Genomic DNA, 19738 nt, shown 5'->3' on the forward strand with positions numbered 1-19738 from the left:
ACACGGATCGCCGCTTCCGGCAGCGAGCGCGCCGCGTGCGCCGGCCCGGCCCCGCCCAGCCCGGCCCCGATTGGTGGGTGGCGGGCGTGCGCCTAGCGGTGGCTCGCGGCGGAGCCGGCGCCGGGGGCGGGGCGGGCCATGGTGCCTGCGCGCGTGCGCGCGGCGTCGGCGGGAGCGCGCCCGTCGCAAGATGGCGGCGGCCATGCGAGCGCTCGGGGCCGTGTGTGCGCAGCGGGTGGCGGCGCGGCCCGGGCGGCAGGCGTGGCGACGCCACTAGCCCAGCCTTCAGCCCGTCGTCGCCGCCACCGCGCCGGTCTGCGTCCGCCTCGTCCGAGATGGACCTGCCCCTGGGCGCCGTTGCGGCGGGCCCCAGCAATGTCCCGGCGTTCCTGACCAAGCTGTGGACCCTCGTGAGCGACCCGGACACCGACGCGCTCATCTGCTGGAGCCCGGTAGGGGTCGGGGCTGCGCGGCCTGGGCGGCCTGCGGGAGGGGCCCCCGGGGAGGGGCCGCCCGGGGTCCGGGCGCCCGGGCCCGCGCCCCCGCGCCCCGCGCCCCGCAGTAGGCCGCCCCGCCCCCGGGCCCGCGCCCCCGCGCCCCGCAGTAGGCCGCCCCGCCCCCGGGCCCGCGCCCCGCAGTAGGCCGCCCCGCCCCCGGGGCCGCGGACCCGGGCCCGAAGTTTGTTGGGACGCGCCGGACTCGGCTTCCGGCCCACGGGCCCTCGGAGCGGTGAGCGCCGGCGGGCCCGGGCGGCGCGCGGCGGGGCGGGGGGTTCGGGGCTCCCGGGGCCCCGCGCGGGCCCCGGGCCGGGCACCCCGCCCTGGCCGGGCGGCGCCGCCCGCCTCCGGTTGCCTGGCAGCGGGCTGTGCGCGGCGCGGAGCCCGGCGGGACCGCCGCCCCGGCTCGCGGGGCCCCGGCCGTGACGTCGTTCCCGGGAGGCCCGGGTGCGGGGCCGGCGGGTGACGGCCTGAAGACCCGCCCCGGGGAGCCGCGCGCCGCCGCCCTCCTCCTGGACCGCAGGCTCCCGGCCGTCCCCCCGCGCCCCGCACCCCCCCCCCGCACCCTGCCTTGTTCCCTGGCGCTGTTTTTTTTGGCGGAGGGCGGGAGTCGGTCGTGGGGCTTGAACTCAGGGCCTGGGCGCTGCCCCTGAGCTCTTTTGCTCAGTGCTCCACCACTTTGAGCCACCACTCCGTTACCAGTTTTTGAGTCGTTAGTTAGAGATCAGAGTCTCACGGACTTTCCTGCCCAGCTGGCTTTGAACCGTGACCCTCAGATCTCAGCCTCCTGAGTAGCTAGGATGACAGACGTGAGCCACCGGCGCCTGCCTCCCCGGAGCTCTTCAGGGGAGCCCTTGTCCACTTACGGTGGACACCAGAGAACTTCTGGAATATTCTGAACTCCATCCTACTAGGAAAACTAATTTGTCTGCTGTCTCTGCTTGTAGAATAGGAGGTGTGTGGTGAAGTGGTGGTGTGCGTTCTTCCAGGACCCACGCGGGTGTTTTAGGGAAGGCACAGAGTGGCATCACCTGTGGGACCTTGTTGGCAAGTTCTCCCCAGAAGGTGGTGGGGAGCTGCGGCTGCGCAGAACAGAAGTGTTGAGTTCTATCTGGTTTGGACAGAGTAGCTGTTGTTGGTTTGAGACACAGCAGTGGGGACTGGCGTGACCATGAGCACAGAAACCCAGGTCTGGCTAGAAGAGGAAGGAAGCCCCTATCTGTGCTGAGCAAGATTGGCGGAGCTTCTGCAGGTTCTGGAGTCCACCCTCAGGTTCTGCTTGGTTTCCAACTGGAAAACTCACCATTCTGCCCCAAAACGTGATCTCTGCTTGATGAGAATGGAGGCTCATTCTCAAGGCCAAGTACCTAGGGAGACCTTGTAGCCTTAACTGAGCTAAACCAGGTCTGCTTCTATGTGGCCCTGCCCCAAGGAGACAGAACTGGCCACCACACTGACCCCAGCTTTGTGGTGTTTGTTTCAAACCCCCAACCCCCCCCCCCCAATAGGAAGAGTTTAAAGTAATACAGGTGTTCCTCAGGCAGTTCCTGGAGGGCAGTGAGCTTCAACTGGGAGCTCCATTTAGTGACCGGAAGGCAGATCTGTGCTTGGATACACTCAAGTATGCGGATATGGACATGGGTGGTTATTCCCCCACCTTGAATCCAAAGTGTCCCCAGCTGTAGTACCCAGAAGTGTTTACAGAAGGGCTGTGTGCCTAGGTAAATGGAGTGTGGGACCTGGGCCTCCTTTACCACATCCCTGCACAGTATCTTGAATCCCTGGCTTCCTCCCCCTGTGTAGCGCTCTTCTGTTCTCCAAGTAAGCCTCTTACTAGGATGGGGGTGGCTCTGGAGACCTGCAGTCTCTGTGAGCAGCAAGAATGGGGAAAATATCTAAACTAACTGGAAAATTTGCAGGTTTTACAATCTGATGGTGTGGTTCCAATACTTTATGTGGTCATTTTATTCAGTCTTGTTTTAAAAGATTCAAAGGAAGCATGAGCAGGAATCTTAATTACCCCTGGATAGAGAGTATGATTTTTTATTAAATTTTTCTTCTAGTTCTTAAAAGATGAATACATGTTCATAATCAAAAAAAGATGTTTCGGACCTGTTAACTAGTCCATGAGTCACTATCCAATGGATCTAAAAAGAGCCAGTCCTGACCCCACTTACCCTTACTTATAACCAAGGTTGATTGTGGTACTCAGTCCCAGAAGTTGGCTGGGTACCTGAGAACAAGCACAAGGTCCAAAACTTTGTGCCAGACAAATGCTGGGGCAGTTGAGCATGAAGTTAGGGATGGGGGGACGATGGCCTCAAGGTCAGAGACAAGATATAGGGGTATCAGATACAAAATTTGAGGAGGCATTCCTTTTTTTTTTTTTTTGGCCAGTCTTGGGCCTTGAACTCGGGGCCTGGGCACTGTCCCTGAGCTTCTTTTGCTCAAGGCTAGTGCTCTACCACTTGAACCACAGCACCACGACTGTTTTTTTCTGTTTACATAGTACTAAGGAATTGAACCCAGGGCTTCATGCATTCTAGGCAAGCACTCTACCTACCACTAAGCCCTATTCCCGGCCTGCCTCCTTCAGTCCTCAGCCTAGTCCTACCTTGGTGGTAACTCTCTTTGGGGGAGGAGGGATAATAGTGTAGGTTGAGATCCCAAGAAGCCCTGAGATGAAAGAGGCTGATGATCACAGTGACCAAGGGCAGTCAGTCAGCCATTGTGGAGGGCCTAGACTCTGGGTGGCCTACAGGGCAGAGCTGCCCCTCAGGTCTTCCTCATGAGATCACATGAGGAATTTCAGAGCAGCACCCTTGACCATGGATTGTGTCCAGAAGCCCTGGGACAGGCAAGGCCATTCTTGTCTGGCTCTGACAGCCAGGTGAGCTCATCTTCAGAAAGCCAGCAGGAACTGACAGGCCCACTGGCCCACACTTGGATACCTGGCAGTACATGCAAAGTGCTGGGGGCCATATCTCCTAGGAGCAGGCTGTAACACATGACACATGATACACAGGCTACCGAGCCTCCAAAAATGACTGTCAGAAGCTATATGGCAGAGCAGTTTTCGTTCAGAGTCTCTGTTACAGACAAGGTTGAGCTTCTGTGCATTTATACTATTCTGTCCATAACCAGTCAAGTATGTGCCATAATTTCCATTTTATAGTTTTAAAATGCCCAGGACCAGTGGCTCACACCTATAATCCTAGCTACTCAGAAGGCTGAGATCTGAGAATCAAAGTCCAAAGCCAGTCTGGGCAAACAAATCAATGAAGTTTTTTTTTTTTTTTTTTTTTTTTTTGGTCGGTCGTGGGGCTTGAACTCTGGGCCTGAGTGCTGTCCCTCAGCTCTTCAGCTCAAGGTGAGCGCTCTACCACTTGAGCTACAGCGCTACTTCTGGTTTTCTGGTGGTTTATTGGAGATAGGAGTCTCACGGTCTCTCCTGCCCGGGCTGGCTTTGAACCGCGATCCTCAGATCTCAGCCTCCTGAGTAGCTAGGATAACAGGCATGAGCCACCAGCGCCCGGCTCCATGAAGTTTTTATCGCCAATTAACCATAAAAAAGCCAGAATTGCCAGGCACCAGTGGCTCATACCTGTAATCCTAGCTACTCAGGAGGCTGAGAGGCTTCTGGCTACCCCAAACAGAAAATTCTATTAGGCCCCAACTCTTTTTTTTTTTTTTTTTTGTTGGTCGTGGGGCTTGAACTCTGGGCCTGGGCGCTGTCCCTCAGCTCTTCAGCTCAAGGCGAGCGCTCTACCACTTGAGCTACAGCACCACTTCCGGTTTTCTGGTGGTTTATTTGAGATAGGAGTCTCACGGTCTCTCCTGCCCGGGTTGGCTTTGAACCGCGATCCTCAGATCTCAGCCTCCTGAGTAGCTAGGATTACAGGCGTGAGCCACCAGCGCCCGGCTTTAGGCCCCAACTCTTAAAACTAGCAAAAAGCAGATATGGAAGCATGGCTTAAGTGGTAGAGCACCAGCCAAATAAGCAAGCCATGTTCCTGAGTTTTGGCCTCAGGACTACAAAAAGTGCGGGCGGGGGGAGTACTGAGACAGGGACAGGTGATCCCTGAGAGGATGCGGTAGCTGCCCTTCCGCACCTGCTCTACCTCATGCCCCACACTGATTGCCCTGCTCTTTCCTTGCAGCTGCAGAGCCAGGCCACCCAGAGTTCCCAGGTCAGATGAAACATAGGCAAGTGCATACAGACATCCCCGCTACTGGGACCCAGGGAGGGAGCAGCCAGGGAGGGAGCCCAGGAAATTAGAGCACATAACCAGTCTTGTCTTAGGACTTATGAGGGGACTAAAATGGAGAGCCTGTGGTAGGTACTGGAAAAGAGCTTGTAATTGTTGACCTAGTATCACAGAACCTTTTGAGAAGATAAGCAGAGTCATACACCTGCCTCCTGCCTTATATAAATGTGTACATACGGGGGCTGGGAAGGTGGCTCTGTGGTAGAGCGCCTGCCGAGCATGCATGAGGCCCTGGGTTCCATTCCTCAGCACCACATACACAGAAAAAGGAGGAAGTGGCGCTGTAGCTCAAGTGGTAGAGCGCGAGCGTTGAGCTGAAGAGCTGAGGGACAGCGCCCAGGCCCAGAGTTCAGGCTCCACGACCAAAAAAAGAAGTATACATATGGAATCTTGTGATGGTATGGTAAAAAGTAAAGCCAACGATGTCATTCACTGACAACTGTGTTTCAGATTGCAGGAGCATTGTATACTAGCAGTAGCTAGATAGCTAGCAAAAACCTGGAAGTAGAGATAGGGCTCAAGAGATAAAACACCAGTCTTGAGTGAAAATGCATACGAAGCAAAATCACAAGGCCCAAAGTTCAAGCCCTAGTAGTACTTGCACACGCATGCACACATAAGTGTGTAAAGCACATGAGACCTAGGGAAGTGAGACTGTCATATAGCCCAGAGAACCTAAGGAGGTATGATGACTGGCGTGAAGGTCAACTTATTGTTTTTTATGATGTCCTTAGAGCAGAGGACATAGTAGCTGTGACTGAAGCACTGTATCTTATGTTTCTGGCGGATGTACCTTACTAAGGCAAGGTGGACGTAGAGGGGAAATGGGGAACTGCATTGACATAATGTCTTCCCAACTTTTCTGTTCCTTACATGTATTCCAAAATCAAAAGTTATTTCTAGGGCTGAGAAGGTGGCTCAGTGGTAGAGTGCTTGGCTTGCATGAATGAAGCCCTGGGTTCCATTCCTCCATACCACATAAGCAGAAAAAGCTGGAAGTGGCGCTGTGTTTCAAGTGGTAGAGCGCTAGCCTTGAGCTGAATTATTCAGTGACAGCCCCCAGGCCCAGAGTTCAAGCCCCACGACCAAAAAAAAAGTTATTTCTCCAATTAAATAAAGAAAACTGTAGGAAGATTGGGAGTATGCTGCAAGAGGTAGATGATGCAGGAATGTCACGCTGTGAGTTCAACCCTAAACACCAGAGAGAGAGTGTGTGTGTGAGAAATGATCATGGGGGGGGGGGGTGCTGGGAAGGTGGCCCAGTGGTAGAGCGCTTGCCTTGCATGCATGAGGCCTGGATTCGATTCCTCAGCACCACATAAGCAGAAAAGGCCGGAAGTGGTGTTGTGGCTCAAGTGGTAGGGCACTAGCCTTGAGCTGAAGACCTGAGGGACAGTACCCAGGCCCAGAGTTCAGGCCCCATGACCAGCAAAAAAGAAAAAGAAAAAAGAAATGATCACAGGCTAAAGAATGTAATAAAAATGATGCACAGAGAGGAAAAGATTGAAAGAAATTAGGGCCTTGTTAGGATAGCACATGGTCTGACACAGCGTTCCAGAGGAGAAAAGGGAGAGAAGGATGTAGGCATAAATAATGGCCAAAGCTTTTCTGAAATTATTGAAGAGTTGTAGACCACAGATCCAAGAATATTTGTAAATCCTGAGTAGGACAAGAATAAAAAAAGCCAACTCAGGTCTATCAAGATCAAATGGCTAAAAAGGACTGATGAAAATTCTAAAAGCAGCAAGAGAAAGAAAATTTGATTCAGAAAAAACAATGATAAGAACAATTTCAGACTTTTTTTTTGTCGGTTGTGGGGCTTGAATTCTGAGCCTGGGCGCTGTCTCTGAGTTCTTCAGCTCAAGATGAGCTCTCTTACCACTTAAGCCACAGTGCCACTTCCAGTTTTCTGGTGGTTAATTGGAGATAAGAGTCTCACTGGGCTGGGAATGTGTCTTAGTGGTAGAGTGCTTGCCTTCAGCAAAAAGAAGCTCAGGGATAGTACCTAGGCCTGAGTTCAAACTCAAGGACTGGCAAAAAAAAGGTCACACTTTCCTGCCCAGGCTGGCTTTGAACCATGATCCTCAGATCTCAGCCTCCTGAGTAGCTAGGATGACAGGCGTGAGCCACTGGTGCCTGGCCCATCGTAACTCTTAAAATGAAAGTCCGGTTCCACATTCATAACTGATTGAATTCACCAAATCTACAGAAGGGGGTAGGGGATAGCCCAGCGCCAGTGGCTCACACCTGTCGTCCTAGCTATTCAGGAGGCTAAAATCTGAAGAGCGCAGTTGGAAGCTACCCTGGACAGGAAAGTCTTCGAGAATCTTCTCTTCAGTTAATCACCAAAAAGCCAGAATTGGAGCTGTGCTGTGGCTCAAATGGTAGAGCAAAAAAGCTAAGCAAGAGGGCAGGACCTTGAGTTCAAGCCCCCTTAATAGTACCAACAAAACAAAAACCAAAAAGAGCAACCTCATCATCTTCTCTTTTGGGGGGTCGGTGGTGGTTCCTGAACTCTGGGCCTGGGCTCTGTCCCTCACCTCTTCAGCTTAAGACTAGTCTTTACCACTTGAGCCACAGAGCCACCTTCCCAGCCCCAGCACCACTTCCTGATGAAACTCAGCAGAAGAGTGGAGGGGATATTTTTCTAATAATATGCTGACATGCTTGATTGTAAAGACTATAGAGTGTCTACTTAATTTTGGATTATAATTGGAGTATGAGAAATAGATTTGGGCTGGGCACTGGTGGCTCATGCCTGTCATCGTAGCTACTCAGGAGCTGAGATCTGAGAATCATGGTTCAAAGCCAGCCCTCGCAGGAAACTCAGTGAGATTCTTATTTCCTATAAATCACCAGAAAACTGGAAGTGGCACTGTGGCTCAAGTGGTAGAGCGCTCGCCTTGAGCTGAAGAGCCCAGGGACAGCTCCTAGGCCTAGAGTTCAAGCCCCACAACCGACAAAAAAAAAAAAAAAAATAGATTTGAGGCTGGGAATGTGGCTTAGTGGTAGAATGCTTGCTTAGCATGCATGAAGTCCTGGTTTTGATTCCTCAGCACCAGATAAACAAAAAAGAGCCAGAAGTGGCACTGTGGCTCAAGTGGTAGAGCACTAACCTTGAGCACAGAGAGGCTCAGGGATGGTGCCCAGGCCCTAAGTTCAAGCCCCAGGACTGGCAAGAAAAAAATATTTTATACAGATTGAAAAAGACCATCTCCATTTATAGATAGCATGATCATTTACTTCAAAAATCAAAAAAAAAAGTCTACAAGTTAATCGAATGAAGAGGTAAATTTACTGAGATTAGCTGGGTGCAGGTGGCTCACGCCTGTCATCCTGGCTACTCAGGAGGCTGTGATCTGAGGATCCTGGTTAAAGCCAGCCCGGGCAGGAAAGCGGGAGATTCTTATCTCCAATAAACCACCAAAAAGCTTGAAATGGAGCTGTGGCTCAAGTGGTAGAGCATTAACCTTGAGTAGAATGACCCAGGGACAGTGCCCAAGCCCTGAGTTCAAGCCCCAGGGCTGGTACCAAACAAAAACAAAAAACTGAAATCACACAATCGAGGATTGATATACATAAGTGAGTTATTTGTGTTCTAGCAACAAATGATTACAGGGTGGAGTATTTACAGTAATTTCCAAAAGCCACAGTAGAGGACTCCTCCTGGCCTCTTTTTTATTTATTTTATTTTATTTTTTGTCGATTGTGGGCTTGAACTCTGGGCCTGGGTGCTGTCCCTCAGCAAATCAGCTCAAGATGAGCGCCATACCACTTGAGTTACGGCGCCAATCCAGCTTTTTATGAGGAATCAAACCCAGGGCCTCATGCATGCAAGGCAAGCGAGCACTCTACCACTGAGCCACCTTCCCAGCCCCTCCTGCTTGCCTCTTACCACTTGTGATATCTGCTCTTGGCCTTGGCCATTCCTGTGCTTTTAGCTGCCTGACTCTAGTCTCTGCCTTTGTCATCACATGGCATTCTCTTTTGTGTCACTGTCTTATAAGAACATTAATCCTACTGGATTAGGGGACCGCTCTATTCCAGTATGACCCCATATTATCTAATTACATCTGCAACAGCCCTACTTCCAAATAAGGTCACGTTCTGAGGTACCAGGGGTTAGGACTTGAACACATTTTTTTTCCTTTTTGGAAAAACCCATAGGCTAAACCTATATTACTACACAGCAAACATACCGGGAAAGCATAAGACAAAAAGATGCCAGCAGCTGAGATGGCCGAGCTGTAATACTATCTATCTTGTCAAAGACTAAAGCGGCAACTGTGGAAATACTTCAAGAGCTAGAAACTGGTGGCTCACACCTACAATGGCAGCTATTCTATTCAGAGACTGAAGTTTGTAAGATTGCAGCTCAAAGCCAGCCTGGGCAGAAGAATCTTAAGAAAGTCCATCTCCAGCTAAGTAGCAAAAAGCTGGGTTTGGAGGCATGGTTCAAGTGGTAGAGCATGAGCCAGGAGTGTGAGATGCTGAGTGTATTCATTTATAAAATGAGTATAAGCAAAGTATTTTTGTTTTTTGTTTTGTTTTTTCTCAGCCATGGGTCTTGAACTCTGGGCCTGGGTGCTGTCCCTGAGCTTTTCAGCTCAAGGCTAGTGCTCTACCACTCGAGCCACAGCATCACTTCCGGTTTTCTGGTGGTTAGTTGTAGATAAGTGTCTCGTGGGCCTGGTGTTGGTGGCTCACACCTGTAATCTCAAGAAACTGAGATCTGAGGATTGCAGTTCAAAGCCAGCCCAGGAAGGAAAGTCTGAGAGACTTATCTCCAATTAACCACCAGAAAACCAGAAGGCTTGAGTGGTAGAGCACTAGCCTTGAACTGAAAAGCTCAGGGACAGCACCCAGGCCCAGAGTTCAGGACCCGCAACCAACAACAACAACAACAACAAAAGTCTCACAGACTTTCTTGCCTGGGCTGGCTTTGAACCATGATCCTCAGATCTCAGCCTCCTGAGTAGCTAGGATTACAGGCGTGAGCCATCAGTGCCTGGTTAAGCAAAGTTTAGAAAGAAAACATAATATGCAGGTAATAACATAATTGAAATTTCAGAACCCAAAATTAGGGTAACTAAAGAACCCTGAAGAGAGTCAGCAGCAAAGGGGAGGAAATGGAGGAAAGTCGGTGGGCCTGGCGAAACTGTCCGTATCTCAGAGAACTGAGAAGAGGAGACAGAGGCTCGGAAATTGTGTCGGAGTTCCCAGGAGTCTGTCCCATGTGTTCAGAGTTCCAGAAGGAAAGTAAGAAAACAGGAAAAAGCAGTGACTGGAATGACGTATGTCTAATTTCAGTGCTTGCCTAGCATTTGCTGGTCACTGGTGGCTGGTACTTGTAATCTGCGCCACATGGAAACTAGGGATTGGGAGGATTGTGGTTCAAGACCAGTCGAGGCCAAGCTAGGGAGAGGACATCTTAACCAGCAGCTGGTGTGGCACAGCATGGGCCATCCCTACCATAGAGGGAGCATAAAACGGAGGAGGAAGGCTGCCATCTAGGCCAGCCTAGGCATGCGCGCAAGACCCTATTCCAAAAACAATGAATGCAAGCCAGGTGCCAGGGGCTCACCCTATGACCCTAGCTTCCCAGGAATCTGCGGTGCAGGGATTACAACTCAAAGCCAGTTGGACAGGAAAGTCCATAATGATCTTACTTCCAATTAACCACCAAAAACCATGAAGTGTAGCTGTGGTTCAAGTGGTAGAATGCTAGCCTTGAATGAAAAAACTAAGGGACAGTGCTCAGGCCCTGAGTCCAATCCCCAGTACACAAAAATAACTAAAGCAGCCAGGCGCCGCTGGCTCACGCCTGTCATCCTAGCTACTCAGGAGGCTGACATCTGAGGACCAGGGTTCAAAGCCAGCCCGGGGAGAAAGTCTGTGAGACTCTTATCTCCATCCAATTAAACACCAGAAAACAGGAAGTGGTGCTGTGGCTCAAGTGGTAGAGCGCTTGCTTTGAGCTGAAGAGCTGAGGCCCAGAGTTTAAGACCCACAACCGACAAAAAAGAAGAAAAAAGCTAAGGGACAGTGCCCAGGCACCAAATTCAAGCTATAGTACTAGCACCAAGGGGGGAAAATGCCTCTAAATGCTCTCACAAACATCTCTACAGAAAAGGTTTTTGACACTGGAGAGCAAAACCACCTTGCTTGTGAAGCTTCAGTGAGCTTCCAGACAGCCGGTGTTGAGCCTCGAATGTCTCCAGCTCCTGCCAGTGTTCCCACTACAGTTGCAGCGGTGGCTTTTCACGGCTGTGCAGAAAGGGGGACGGCAGGTCATGTGCGGAGCTTGTTGCTCGCGGTGAGCTGCAGCCGCTCTGGAGGAGGCGCTTTGCTCTGTTTGGATGCCCGCTCAGCTCCTGCCACTCTTCTCCTGGTCCTTGGAGTCCACAACCCCACTTTTTAATGCTTAGCTTTGCCACACTGTGTTGAGAAGTTGTCGTGCTAACCATGGGCTCTTTCTGCTTTTTTCTGCCCGTGTTGTTCCCATCCCCAGCCCGAAGAAGCCTGTTCCCCCTATCCTTTGCCATGGGTACCCGTCAAAGTGCCTTCCTGTTGCCCCCGAGAGACCTTCCCACCCTGACTCGCCCCTCTGTGTGGCTCCTGGGCTGCATTCTAGAGGGGGGTGGCTGAGAAGGGACAGCCGTGCCAAGAGTGAGGTTGTGTTTCTGCACACTGTGTGTCTTGCATTTGAGACTTGGAGCCCATTTCCTGGGCTGCCTCAACTCGGAATCTTAGCCATTCTTAAGGAAAATTTGCTAATGAAGGCTAAATGCCAATCCCTTCTAGGGAATGGCCACAGTGTTGTGGTCATTCATGAATGGAAACCCAGCAACCAGGAACTGCTAGGGAAGAAGACCCTGCCTCTGCTGTGTGGGCCATGGCCAGGGTGCAGACCAGGGAAGGTCTTGGGCTGAGCTCCCGTTGGCCACGTTGCCGCTCTGCACTCGGGGAGTCGGGGCGGGTGGCTCGGGTCACGGGCAGCTGTCCTCACTGCTGCAACATGCCCCCTCCCCCCCCCCCCCCCCCCCCCCGTCTCCTCACAGGGCGGGAACAGCTTCCATGTGTTTGACCAGGGCCAGTTCGCCAAGGAGGTGCTGCCCAAGTACTTCAAGCACAACAATATGGCCAGCTTCGTGCGGCAGCTCAACATGTGTGAGTGCCCACCAAGAGGGGGGTCTTCCAGGGGGTCTGGACGGCCGGGCTGTGACCTGGGTGGCAGACTCCCAGCACGGTGGGGTCCTGGGTGAACCAGGACATGGCCTTGAGCAGCTGAGAATGTCCTGCTTCTGGAGGGGCCCCAGGGAAGAATGTGCAGCCCTAGCTATACTTGCCCACACTAGAGGGGCAGCGTGTGAAGCAGAGGCAAAACCACTGCAGAAACAGGTGGACGCTGGCCAGAGCTGCACGCTCTTCCCCAGGAGAGCCCCTCACCCGCCCCGGCAGTGGCTAGGCTGGAGGGTCTGGTCCCCAGCACTTAGACAGACCTGCCCTCCCCTACATGTACAGATGGCTTTCGGAAAGTGGTCCACATTGAGCAGGGTGGCCTGGTCAAACCAGAGAGAGATGACACCGAGTTCCAGCACCCGTGCTTCCTGCGGGGCCAGGAGCAGCTCCTAGAGAACATCAAGAGGAAAGTAACCAGTGTGAGTCACCGGCCCTGAGTACAGCCCCCCCCTTCCTGAAGGGACCTGCAGCCGCTGTCCCTCTGACCCCACTCCACTCGGCCCCTCCCCCAGATATCCACGCTGAAGAGCGAAGATGTGAAGATCCGCCAGGACAGCGTCACCAAGCTGTTGACAGACGTGCAGCTGATGAAGGGAAAGCAGGAGTGTATGGACTCCAAGCTCCTGGCCATGAAGCAGTAGGTCCTCCTTTGGAGCTGGCTCCAGAGTGCTGCGGGCTCAGCTGGGGGCAGGGCGAGAGGCCACTGTCCCCGCTTCCCCCCCAGCTCCCTCTGACAGAGCCTCCACACAGCGTGGAGTGGGAGGTCCCCTGCATCCGCATGCGCCAGGCTGTCAGTTCCAGGAAGTTCGCCTCCCCTTGGTTGGGTTTTTTGTTTTTTTTTTTTTGGGGGGGGGTCAGGTCTTGGGGCCTGAACTCTGGGCCTGGGTGCTGTCCCTCAGCTCTTCCGCTCAAGGCTAGCACTCTACCACTTGAGCCACAGCGCCTCTTCTGGCTTTTTTCTTTTTTCTTTCTTTTTTTTTTTTTTTTGTTTGCTTATATGGTGCTGAGGAATCAAACCCAGGGCCTCATGCATGCAAGGCAAGTGCTCTACCACTGAGCCACCTTCCCAGCCCCTCCATTTGGTTTTTATTTCTTTTTCTCCTCTTTCTCCTTCCTTCTCAACTCCTTCTTCTTTCTCCATTCTTCTTCCTTCTTTCTTCTTCCCTGTCCTGGAGCTTGAACTCAAGGCCTGGGCACTGTCCCTTCCCTGAGCTTCTATTGCTCAATGCTAGTACCACTTGAGCCTCAGTACCACTTCCAGCCTTTTCTCTTGTGTGTGGTACTGAGGAATCGAACCCAGGGCTTCATGCATGCTGGCAAGCACTCTACCACTAAGCCACATTCCCAGCCCTGCCCTTGGTTTTACAGCAAGGGCCAGCTGGTTCTCCTCACGCACACACTATGCCCTGGAGACCCTCCTTGAAGAGGGGCTTGTAGAAGCTGGCCAGGCAGTCCTCAGGCCTGGCCCCTTTGCTTCTGTTTTCAGTGGCTCCCGCTGTCCCAACATTACTCAGCACAGGGTGTCACCACTGCCAGCTGCCTGCACCCCAGACCTGGGGACAGGGAGCAACTCAAGCTCTTTACCAAACATCCATCCTGCAAGTGTGTAGCCACTCAAGGACCAGCCCTGTAAGCCCTCCTCAGCCAGGACCTGTTCTGAGAACACCCCAGCAGGCAGCCTAACACATGTATGGCAGTGAGAAACCGGCACGAGGTCTCCTCTGGCCCATTTTGGGGCAAGAATCACCCTCAGCTCGTGAAAAGTCCTGACGCCTGTGTGGTAGAAGGCCCTGGCTCAGACCACAGGCTGTTGACAGCAAAAAGCACTGGCTTTGTGATACCTACGGATTGCTAGGTAGACATGGCCTTTGTCAGGATGTAGCAAGAGGATCAGCTCTGTCGGGAGAGCTGGCAGGAGCATGTCTTTGCAGCCCACCAGAGCGGCTAACGTGCATTATGGCCAGGTGCTTATGGCTCATGCCTGTAATCCTACTCAAGAGGCTTGAGAGCTGAAGATTGCAGTTCAAAGCCAGCCCAGGCAGATAAATCTACAAGGTTCTTACCTCTAATTAACCAGCAAAAGGCCAGAAGAGAGACTCTGGCTCTACCACCTTTAAGCAAAAAAGCCAGAGCAAGAAGACCTGACTTCAAGCCCCAGTGTGAGCACACACACACACCAAAAGATGAAAGTATGTGGCAGTACGTGCTGAACGGGAGCTGTCCTGCAGCTCATTCCCCCTTCCACGTCTCCAGACGTGGAGCAGACAAGGCCACCCCTGAGAAACGGGCACTCCTATGTGCTGCTCTGCAACCTTCTCAAGCCTGGTCCCTTAGGCTCCAATGGGGACAAAGATAGCTGGTGGTTGAGGGCTGACCTCCAAGAAGGCCGAGAGGATTCAGCTAGCGTTGATGCTAAGATCTTGGGGGTTCAATAGGCAAGCCTTTCCGCTATTCTAACAGTCACGATCAAACTCCAATAGCCTTTTCTTCCACTCTGGTACTGGGAAGTTCAAGTCCTTGCTCAGCTTTTTCCACTCATAACTAATGCTATATCGCTTATTTTTTTTGTTTGTGTTTGTGTTTGGTTGGTTGGTTTTGTGAGTTGTGGGGCTTGACCTCAGAGCCTGGGCGCTGTGCCTGAGCTGCTTTTGCTCAAGTCTAATGCTCTACCACTTTGAGCCACAGAGCCACTTCCGGGTTTTGTTTTGTTTTGTTTGGGTCCGGTCGTGGGGCCTGAACTCTGGGCCTGGGCGCTGTCCCTCAGCTCTTCAGCTCAAGGCGAGCACTCTACCACTTGAGCCATGGCTTTTTTCTTTTTGCTTATGTGGTGCTGAGGAATCGAACCCAGGGCCTCAGGCATGAAAGGCAAGCGCTCTACCACTGAGCCACCTTCCCAGTCCCCCACTTCCAGTTTTGACAAAGTTAGATATGAGAGTTTCACAGGGACTTTTCTGCCCCAGCTGGCTTTGAACCAGTCTTCAGATCTCAGCCTCCCAAGTGCAGGGATTACAGGCGTGAGCCACCAGAGCTACACTTTCTCTTCCAGCTTTTTCCTTGTTAAAGATCAGAGTTGGGTTTCATTGAGGTTTGAACATCAGTCCTGAGATCTCAGCCTCCTGAATAGCTAGGGTGACAGGTGTGATCACTGCACGTGACTCCACTGGACCTCTTTTGTGTGTGATGTGCCAATCCTGGGGCTTGAACTCGGGCTGGGCACTGTCCATGAGCTTTTTTGCTCAAGGCTAGCATTCTGCTACTTGAGTCACAGCTCTTCTTCCAGCTTTTTTGGTACTTAATTGGAGATTAATGTCTCACCGACTTCCTGCCCAAGCTGGCTTTGAACCGCAGTCCTCAGCTTTTAACCTCCTGAGTAGCTAGGATTTTACAGGTGTGAGCCACCAGCATCCAGCCATTTTCAGATTTTTTTTGTCTCAAGTATTTTTGTTTATTGTGAAAATACCATGTAAAGGGGTTAGAATTACATGGGCAAGGTAATGAGTACATTTCTTATCAAGCATTGTTGCCTCCTCCTTTGTTTCCCCTTCCCATCTCCCACCCACCCCCATTTTCAGATTTTTTAATTGGAAATTAAATTAATTGGAAATAAGAGTTTTACAGCCTTTCCTGTCCAGACTGACTTTGAACCTGGATCCTCAGATCTCAGCCTCCTGAGTAACTAGGATGACAGGTGTGAGCCGCTGGCCCCTATCTCCCCTGGAAACCCAGTGGAGCTGAGGACAAGGATGCCAGCAGACCCTCACCTGGCCCAGCCCTCCCTCCGGTCCTCGTCCCCTCCCTACTCTCCTCTGCACTTGGCTGGGGGTAGAGGCTGTCTGGAGGGGCTGTCTTGGCGCCTGGGCCCCACTGACTCTGGTGTGTTGCAGTGAAAACGAGGCCCTGTGGCGAGAGGTGGCCAGCCTGCGGCAGAAGCACGCGCAGCAGCAGAAAGTGGTCAACAAGGTAGGCAAGGCTGGTGGCAGGTGGGTTTCCCCACAGGGTGCCAGGGTGACTGTGTCCTTTCTGCCCTACAGCTCATTCAGTTCCTGATCTCACTGGTGCAGTCAAACCGGATCCTGGGGGTGAAGAGAAAGATGTGAGGCGCTGGGAATGCCCGCACTGCTGGCTCGAGCCCCGGGCCTCTGTCTCCTCTGCCTGCTGTGTCCTGGGCACCCTCAAGGTCCAAGGCAGGCAGCTGACTCTTGCTCCCTCCCTGCAGCCCCCTGATGTTGAGTGACAGCAGCTCAGCACACTCTGTGCCCAAGTATAGCCGGCAGTACTCCTTAGAGCATGTTCATGGCCCAGGCCCGTACTCGGTGAGCCACAGGCTTCTCGGGACTGCCACCAGATGTGCAGAGAGGGTGCTGTGTGGCAGAGGCTGCCACAGGCTCACTCTGCATGTGGCCTCGGCCTCTGATTGCAGGCTCCATCCCCAGCCTACAGCAGCTCCAGCCTCTACACCCCAGAGGCGGTCACCAGCTCTGGACCCATCATCTCCGACATCACCGAGCTGGCGCCTGCCAGCCCCTTGGCCTCCGCAGGCAGGAGTTTAGACACAAGGTGAGCGTGACACTTGCAGCCAGGGTAGAGCTGGGAGTGGGCAGGGCTGCTGGAGCTCCTGCTAACATCCCTGCGTGTCCAGGACTCTGTCCAGCAGCCCCCCGGTGCGTGTCAAGGAGGAGCCCCCAAGCCCACCTCTGAGCCCCCGAATGGAGGCAGCAAGGCCTGGACACCCACCCTCTGTGGACACCCCTTTGTCCCCGACTGCCCTCATCGATTCCATCCTGCAAGAGAATGAGCCTGCCGCTGCGGCCGCCACCACCACCGCCCCCGTGGACACCAGAGCCCACAGCCCCGCACACTTACCCTCCACCCCTGAGAAGTGCCTCAGTGTAGCCTGCTTGGACAAGTGAGTGCTGTCCCCGGACGCCCGGCCCGAGCCTCTGCTCAGCCCACTCTGGCTGGAGGGCTGGCACTGGGTGGCTCAAAAAACCCCATGCCCTGAGTATATGAGGATTGGTTGGTGTAAGCAGGGTGAATTTATTCCGCGAAAGAGCTGGAGCTAGGGAAAAAGAGTACCAGGAGCCAAGCACATGTGGCAGTGCAGGCAGAGTGGCCTTGTCTGGTGTCCCGGGAGTCCTGGCCCTCTGGACCCCCCTCGACACTGCCCTCCCCACCCCCCCCCACCCCCACCCCGGCTGCGTAAGCTACAAGGTCCTTGCATCTGTCAGGCTTCCTAAACCTGGGGCCGGAGACGGTGAGCCAGGGCCCCCTTCCCCAACACTCAGCCAAAACCGAGAGGCTGAGTGAGCGAGGACGGCGGGCTCCGACCCCCGGCCCCCGCCTGCAATGGGGGGCTCTTGTCTTTGTATCTTGCAGTTTGGCTCGTGCTCCACAGATGTCTGGGGCCGCCCGCCTCTTCCCCTGCCCCTCCTCTTCCTTTCTGCATGGCCGAGTCCAGCCAGGGTTAGCGCTGCCCCCGGGGAGGGAGGAGGGCTCTGCCAGAGCTCGGGCCCCTCCAGCATAGCCCAGACATCAACTTGGCACGGCACTACTCTTCTACCCAGGGGAGGGCCTCTTCTCTCACGCCCCTGGGCGTGGTCCAGCAACTGTGGTCAAGACCTGGCCCCACCTGGCCTAGCCATCAGTGCCAGGCAGGATCTCAGGCCACCCACAGAACCAGCCCAATGGCTTTACCCTCGGTTCAGGCAACCCAGAGCCATGTGCCTTCCAAGCAGCCCTAGGGAGATACAACAGACCACCCCCATCAACTCAGCCTCTCTTCCCTCCTCACTGCCTCCTGACTACAGTGGCTAGACACTGCCCCCCCCCTCCCGTCTCTAGCCCTGAGTCCCTCCCGTCTCTAGCCCTGAGTCCCTCCCGCCATCCCCACCCCCACCCCCACCATTCCCAGCCAGGCCCCCAGGGCCTCCAGCAGCCAGACTCCCTGCGGGCCAGGCTGCCCTCACCTCAACCGCCCTGGAGGACCTCAAGCTCACCAGTGCCTCTGCCAGCTGCTGCTGCACCCCATCCTACAGCCCATGCGGACCGTCCGGAGTGGCCTTGTGGGGGGGACACACCAGAGGGGAGCCCTTCTCCAGCCCAGGGGTGGCTGGGTGGGGGCGCCGGTTCACCTTCCCATTCACTCTGGGTCAGGAATGAGCTCAGTGACCACTTGGACGCCATGGACTCCAACCTGGACAACCTACAGACCATGCTGACCAGCCATGGCTTCAGTGTGGACACCAGTGCCCTGCTGGACGTGAGTCTGGTCTCCCCCACCCGCCCTTCCCCGCCCGTCCACCGGCCGGCCCTGACTTCCCTCCCTCCTTGGCAGCTGTTCAGCCCCTCGGTGACCATGCCCGACATGAGCCTGCCTGACCTTGACAGCAGCCTGACCAGCGTGCGTAGGCGGGCAGGGTGGGGGGCGGGGGAGCTCGGCGGCAGCCCTCACTGGACCCCTCTCCTACACAGATCCAGGAGCTCCTGTCTCCCCAGGAGCCCCCCAGGTCTCTTGAGGCCGAGAACAGCAACCCTGACTCAGGTGAGTTGAGCCCTGAGCCCCACTCCCCTTCCTTCATCCACTTCCCCTCTTCTCCCACCTCCACCATCCTGATCCTTGCCCCACAGGGAAGCAGCTGGTACACTACACCGCGCAGCCCCTCTTTCTGCTGGACCCTGATGCTGTGGACACGGGGAGCAGCGACCTGCCTGTGCTCTTTGAGCTGGGGGAGGGATCCTACTTCTCTGAAGGGGATGACTACACGGATGACCCCACCATCTCCCTGCTGACGGGCGCCGAGCCCCCCAAAGCCAAGGATCCCGGTGTGTCCTAGAGGCCCAGGCAGCCCGTGGCCTGTCTCACCCACCCCCAGGGGAGGGCCGGCCCCGGCAAGGCATGCGGTCTTGGGGCAGCCTTCACTGCCTCAGTAGCTCAGAGAGGAGGCTAGGGGCCGGGCTGTGTCTCAGGTCTAGGAGCACCTCGGAGCCCACACACCTGCTGCCTTCACCCCAGCCCTGCGTCCCCTGGCTTGGTTGGGGCTTGCTTCATAGCCACACTCGGACTTGGCCCTGAGGGTTGTTCATAGAAGTGTATTTTGGATTTTTATATGAGGGTCCTCCTTTTCCCCTTCACAGAGAATATATACACACAAATGAACAGACAAGATAGCAGAGCTCTATAAATGGACATGCTCTACGCTGTGTATTCTGTGTGCTTCCTCGTGCTGATCACTGGACGGGGCTGTGTGACCTTGGGAGGCCCCACCTGATGCCACAGACGGTTAGGTGCTCACAGCTTTTTATTGAGGGGACCCTGGTTACCAATAAGACAACTCTTTCCCGCCCCCCCCCCCCCCGATGTATTTTCCCACGGTGCATCCATTCAGGGCAGGGGGCACAGGTGGCACATGGGCTGTCATCTCAGCAGAGCCACCTCATGTATGTCCAGGAAGCGTTAGACTCGCTCTGGCCCTGCTCCTGCTAGCAGACATTTGCATGGGTTCTCAGCACCAGATGGGGAGGTGGCGTCAGCCAGTGGGCATTCGAACATCCCTGCATCAAGCTCTCCTGGTTAAGAGCGGGGAGGGGAGGCAGGCCCCCTTCTGTCCCAGCAAGTCTGAGTTATGGCCATCGGGGGCGGGGAGGTCAGAGATGCTGTCTGTACACAAACACGTTTGCAGGACTCCAAGAAGAGAGCTCTCAGACAGTCCCCTCCCCAACACCGCCGTGCCA

At 54.4% G+C, this 19738-nt stretch overlaps 1 protein-coding gene across 4 annotated transcripts; it reads left to right on the forward strand.

Annotated features, from left to right (window-relative positions):
* The first annotated feature begins 182 nt into the window (after positions 1-182).
* On the forward strand, positions 183-19202 carry LOC138806087 (heat shock factor protein 1). 4 transcript variants are annotated; one of them, XM_069991627.1, is made up of 15 exons: positions 183-452; positions 11827-11935; positions 12290-12426; positions 12520-12644; positions 15892-15967; positions 16039-16100; positions 16224-16320; positions 16428-16564; positions 16647-16913; positions 17384-17470; positions 18161-18266; positions 18342-18407; positions 18479-18548; positions 18635-18829; positions 19142-19202. In XM_069991627.1, exons 1-15 carry the CDS (start codon positions 336-338, stop codon positions 19186-19188), a joined length of 1698 nt encoding a protein of 565 aa, XP_069847728.1. In that variant the 5' UTR covers positions 183-335; the 3' UTR covers positions 19189-19202. The 4 variants fall into 4 exon arrangements, with proteins under 4 accessions (XP_069847728.1, XP_069847729.1, XP_069847730.1 ...); XM_069991630.1 differs by lacking the exon at positions 183-452 and adding an exon at positions 9734-10024; XM_069991628.1 differs by lacking the exon at positions 17384-17470.
* Positions 19203-19738: the final 536 nt, after the last annotated feature.

This window comes from Dipodomys merriami, unplaced genomic scaffold, assembly GCF_024711535.1.
Source record: "Dipodomys merriami isolate MVZ:Mamm:240054 unplaced genomic scaffold, mDipMer1.0.p SCAF_4, whole genome shotgun sequence".
Lineage (NCBI taxonomy): Eukaryota > Metazoa > Chordata > Mammalia > Rodentia > Heteromyidae > Dipodomys > Dipodomys merriami.

Coding starts and splice junctions, on each gene's coding strand:
- LOC138806087 (XM_069991627.1), top strand. CDS start 336: ATGGACCTGCCCCTGGGCGCCGTTGCGGCGGGCCCCAGCAATGTCCCG. Junction 15,968..16,038: donor AGCAGAAAGTGGTCAACAAG/GTAGGCAAGGCT, acceptor TCTGCCCTACAG/CTCATTCAGTTCCTGATCTC. Junction 18,408..18,478: donor TTGACAGCAGCCTGACCAGC/GTGCGTAGGCGG, acceptor TCTCCTACACAG/ATCCAGGAGCTCCTGTCTCC.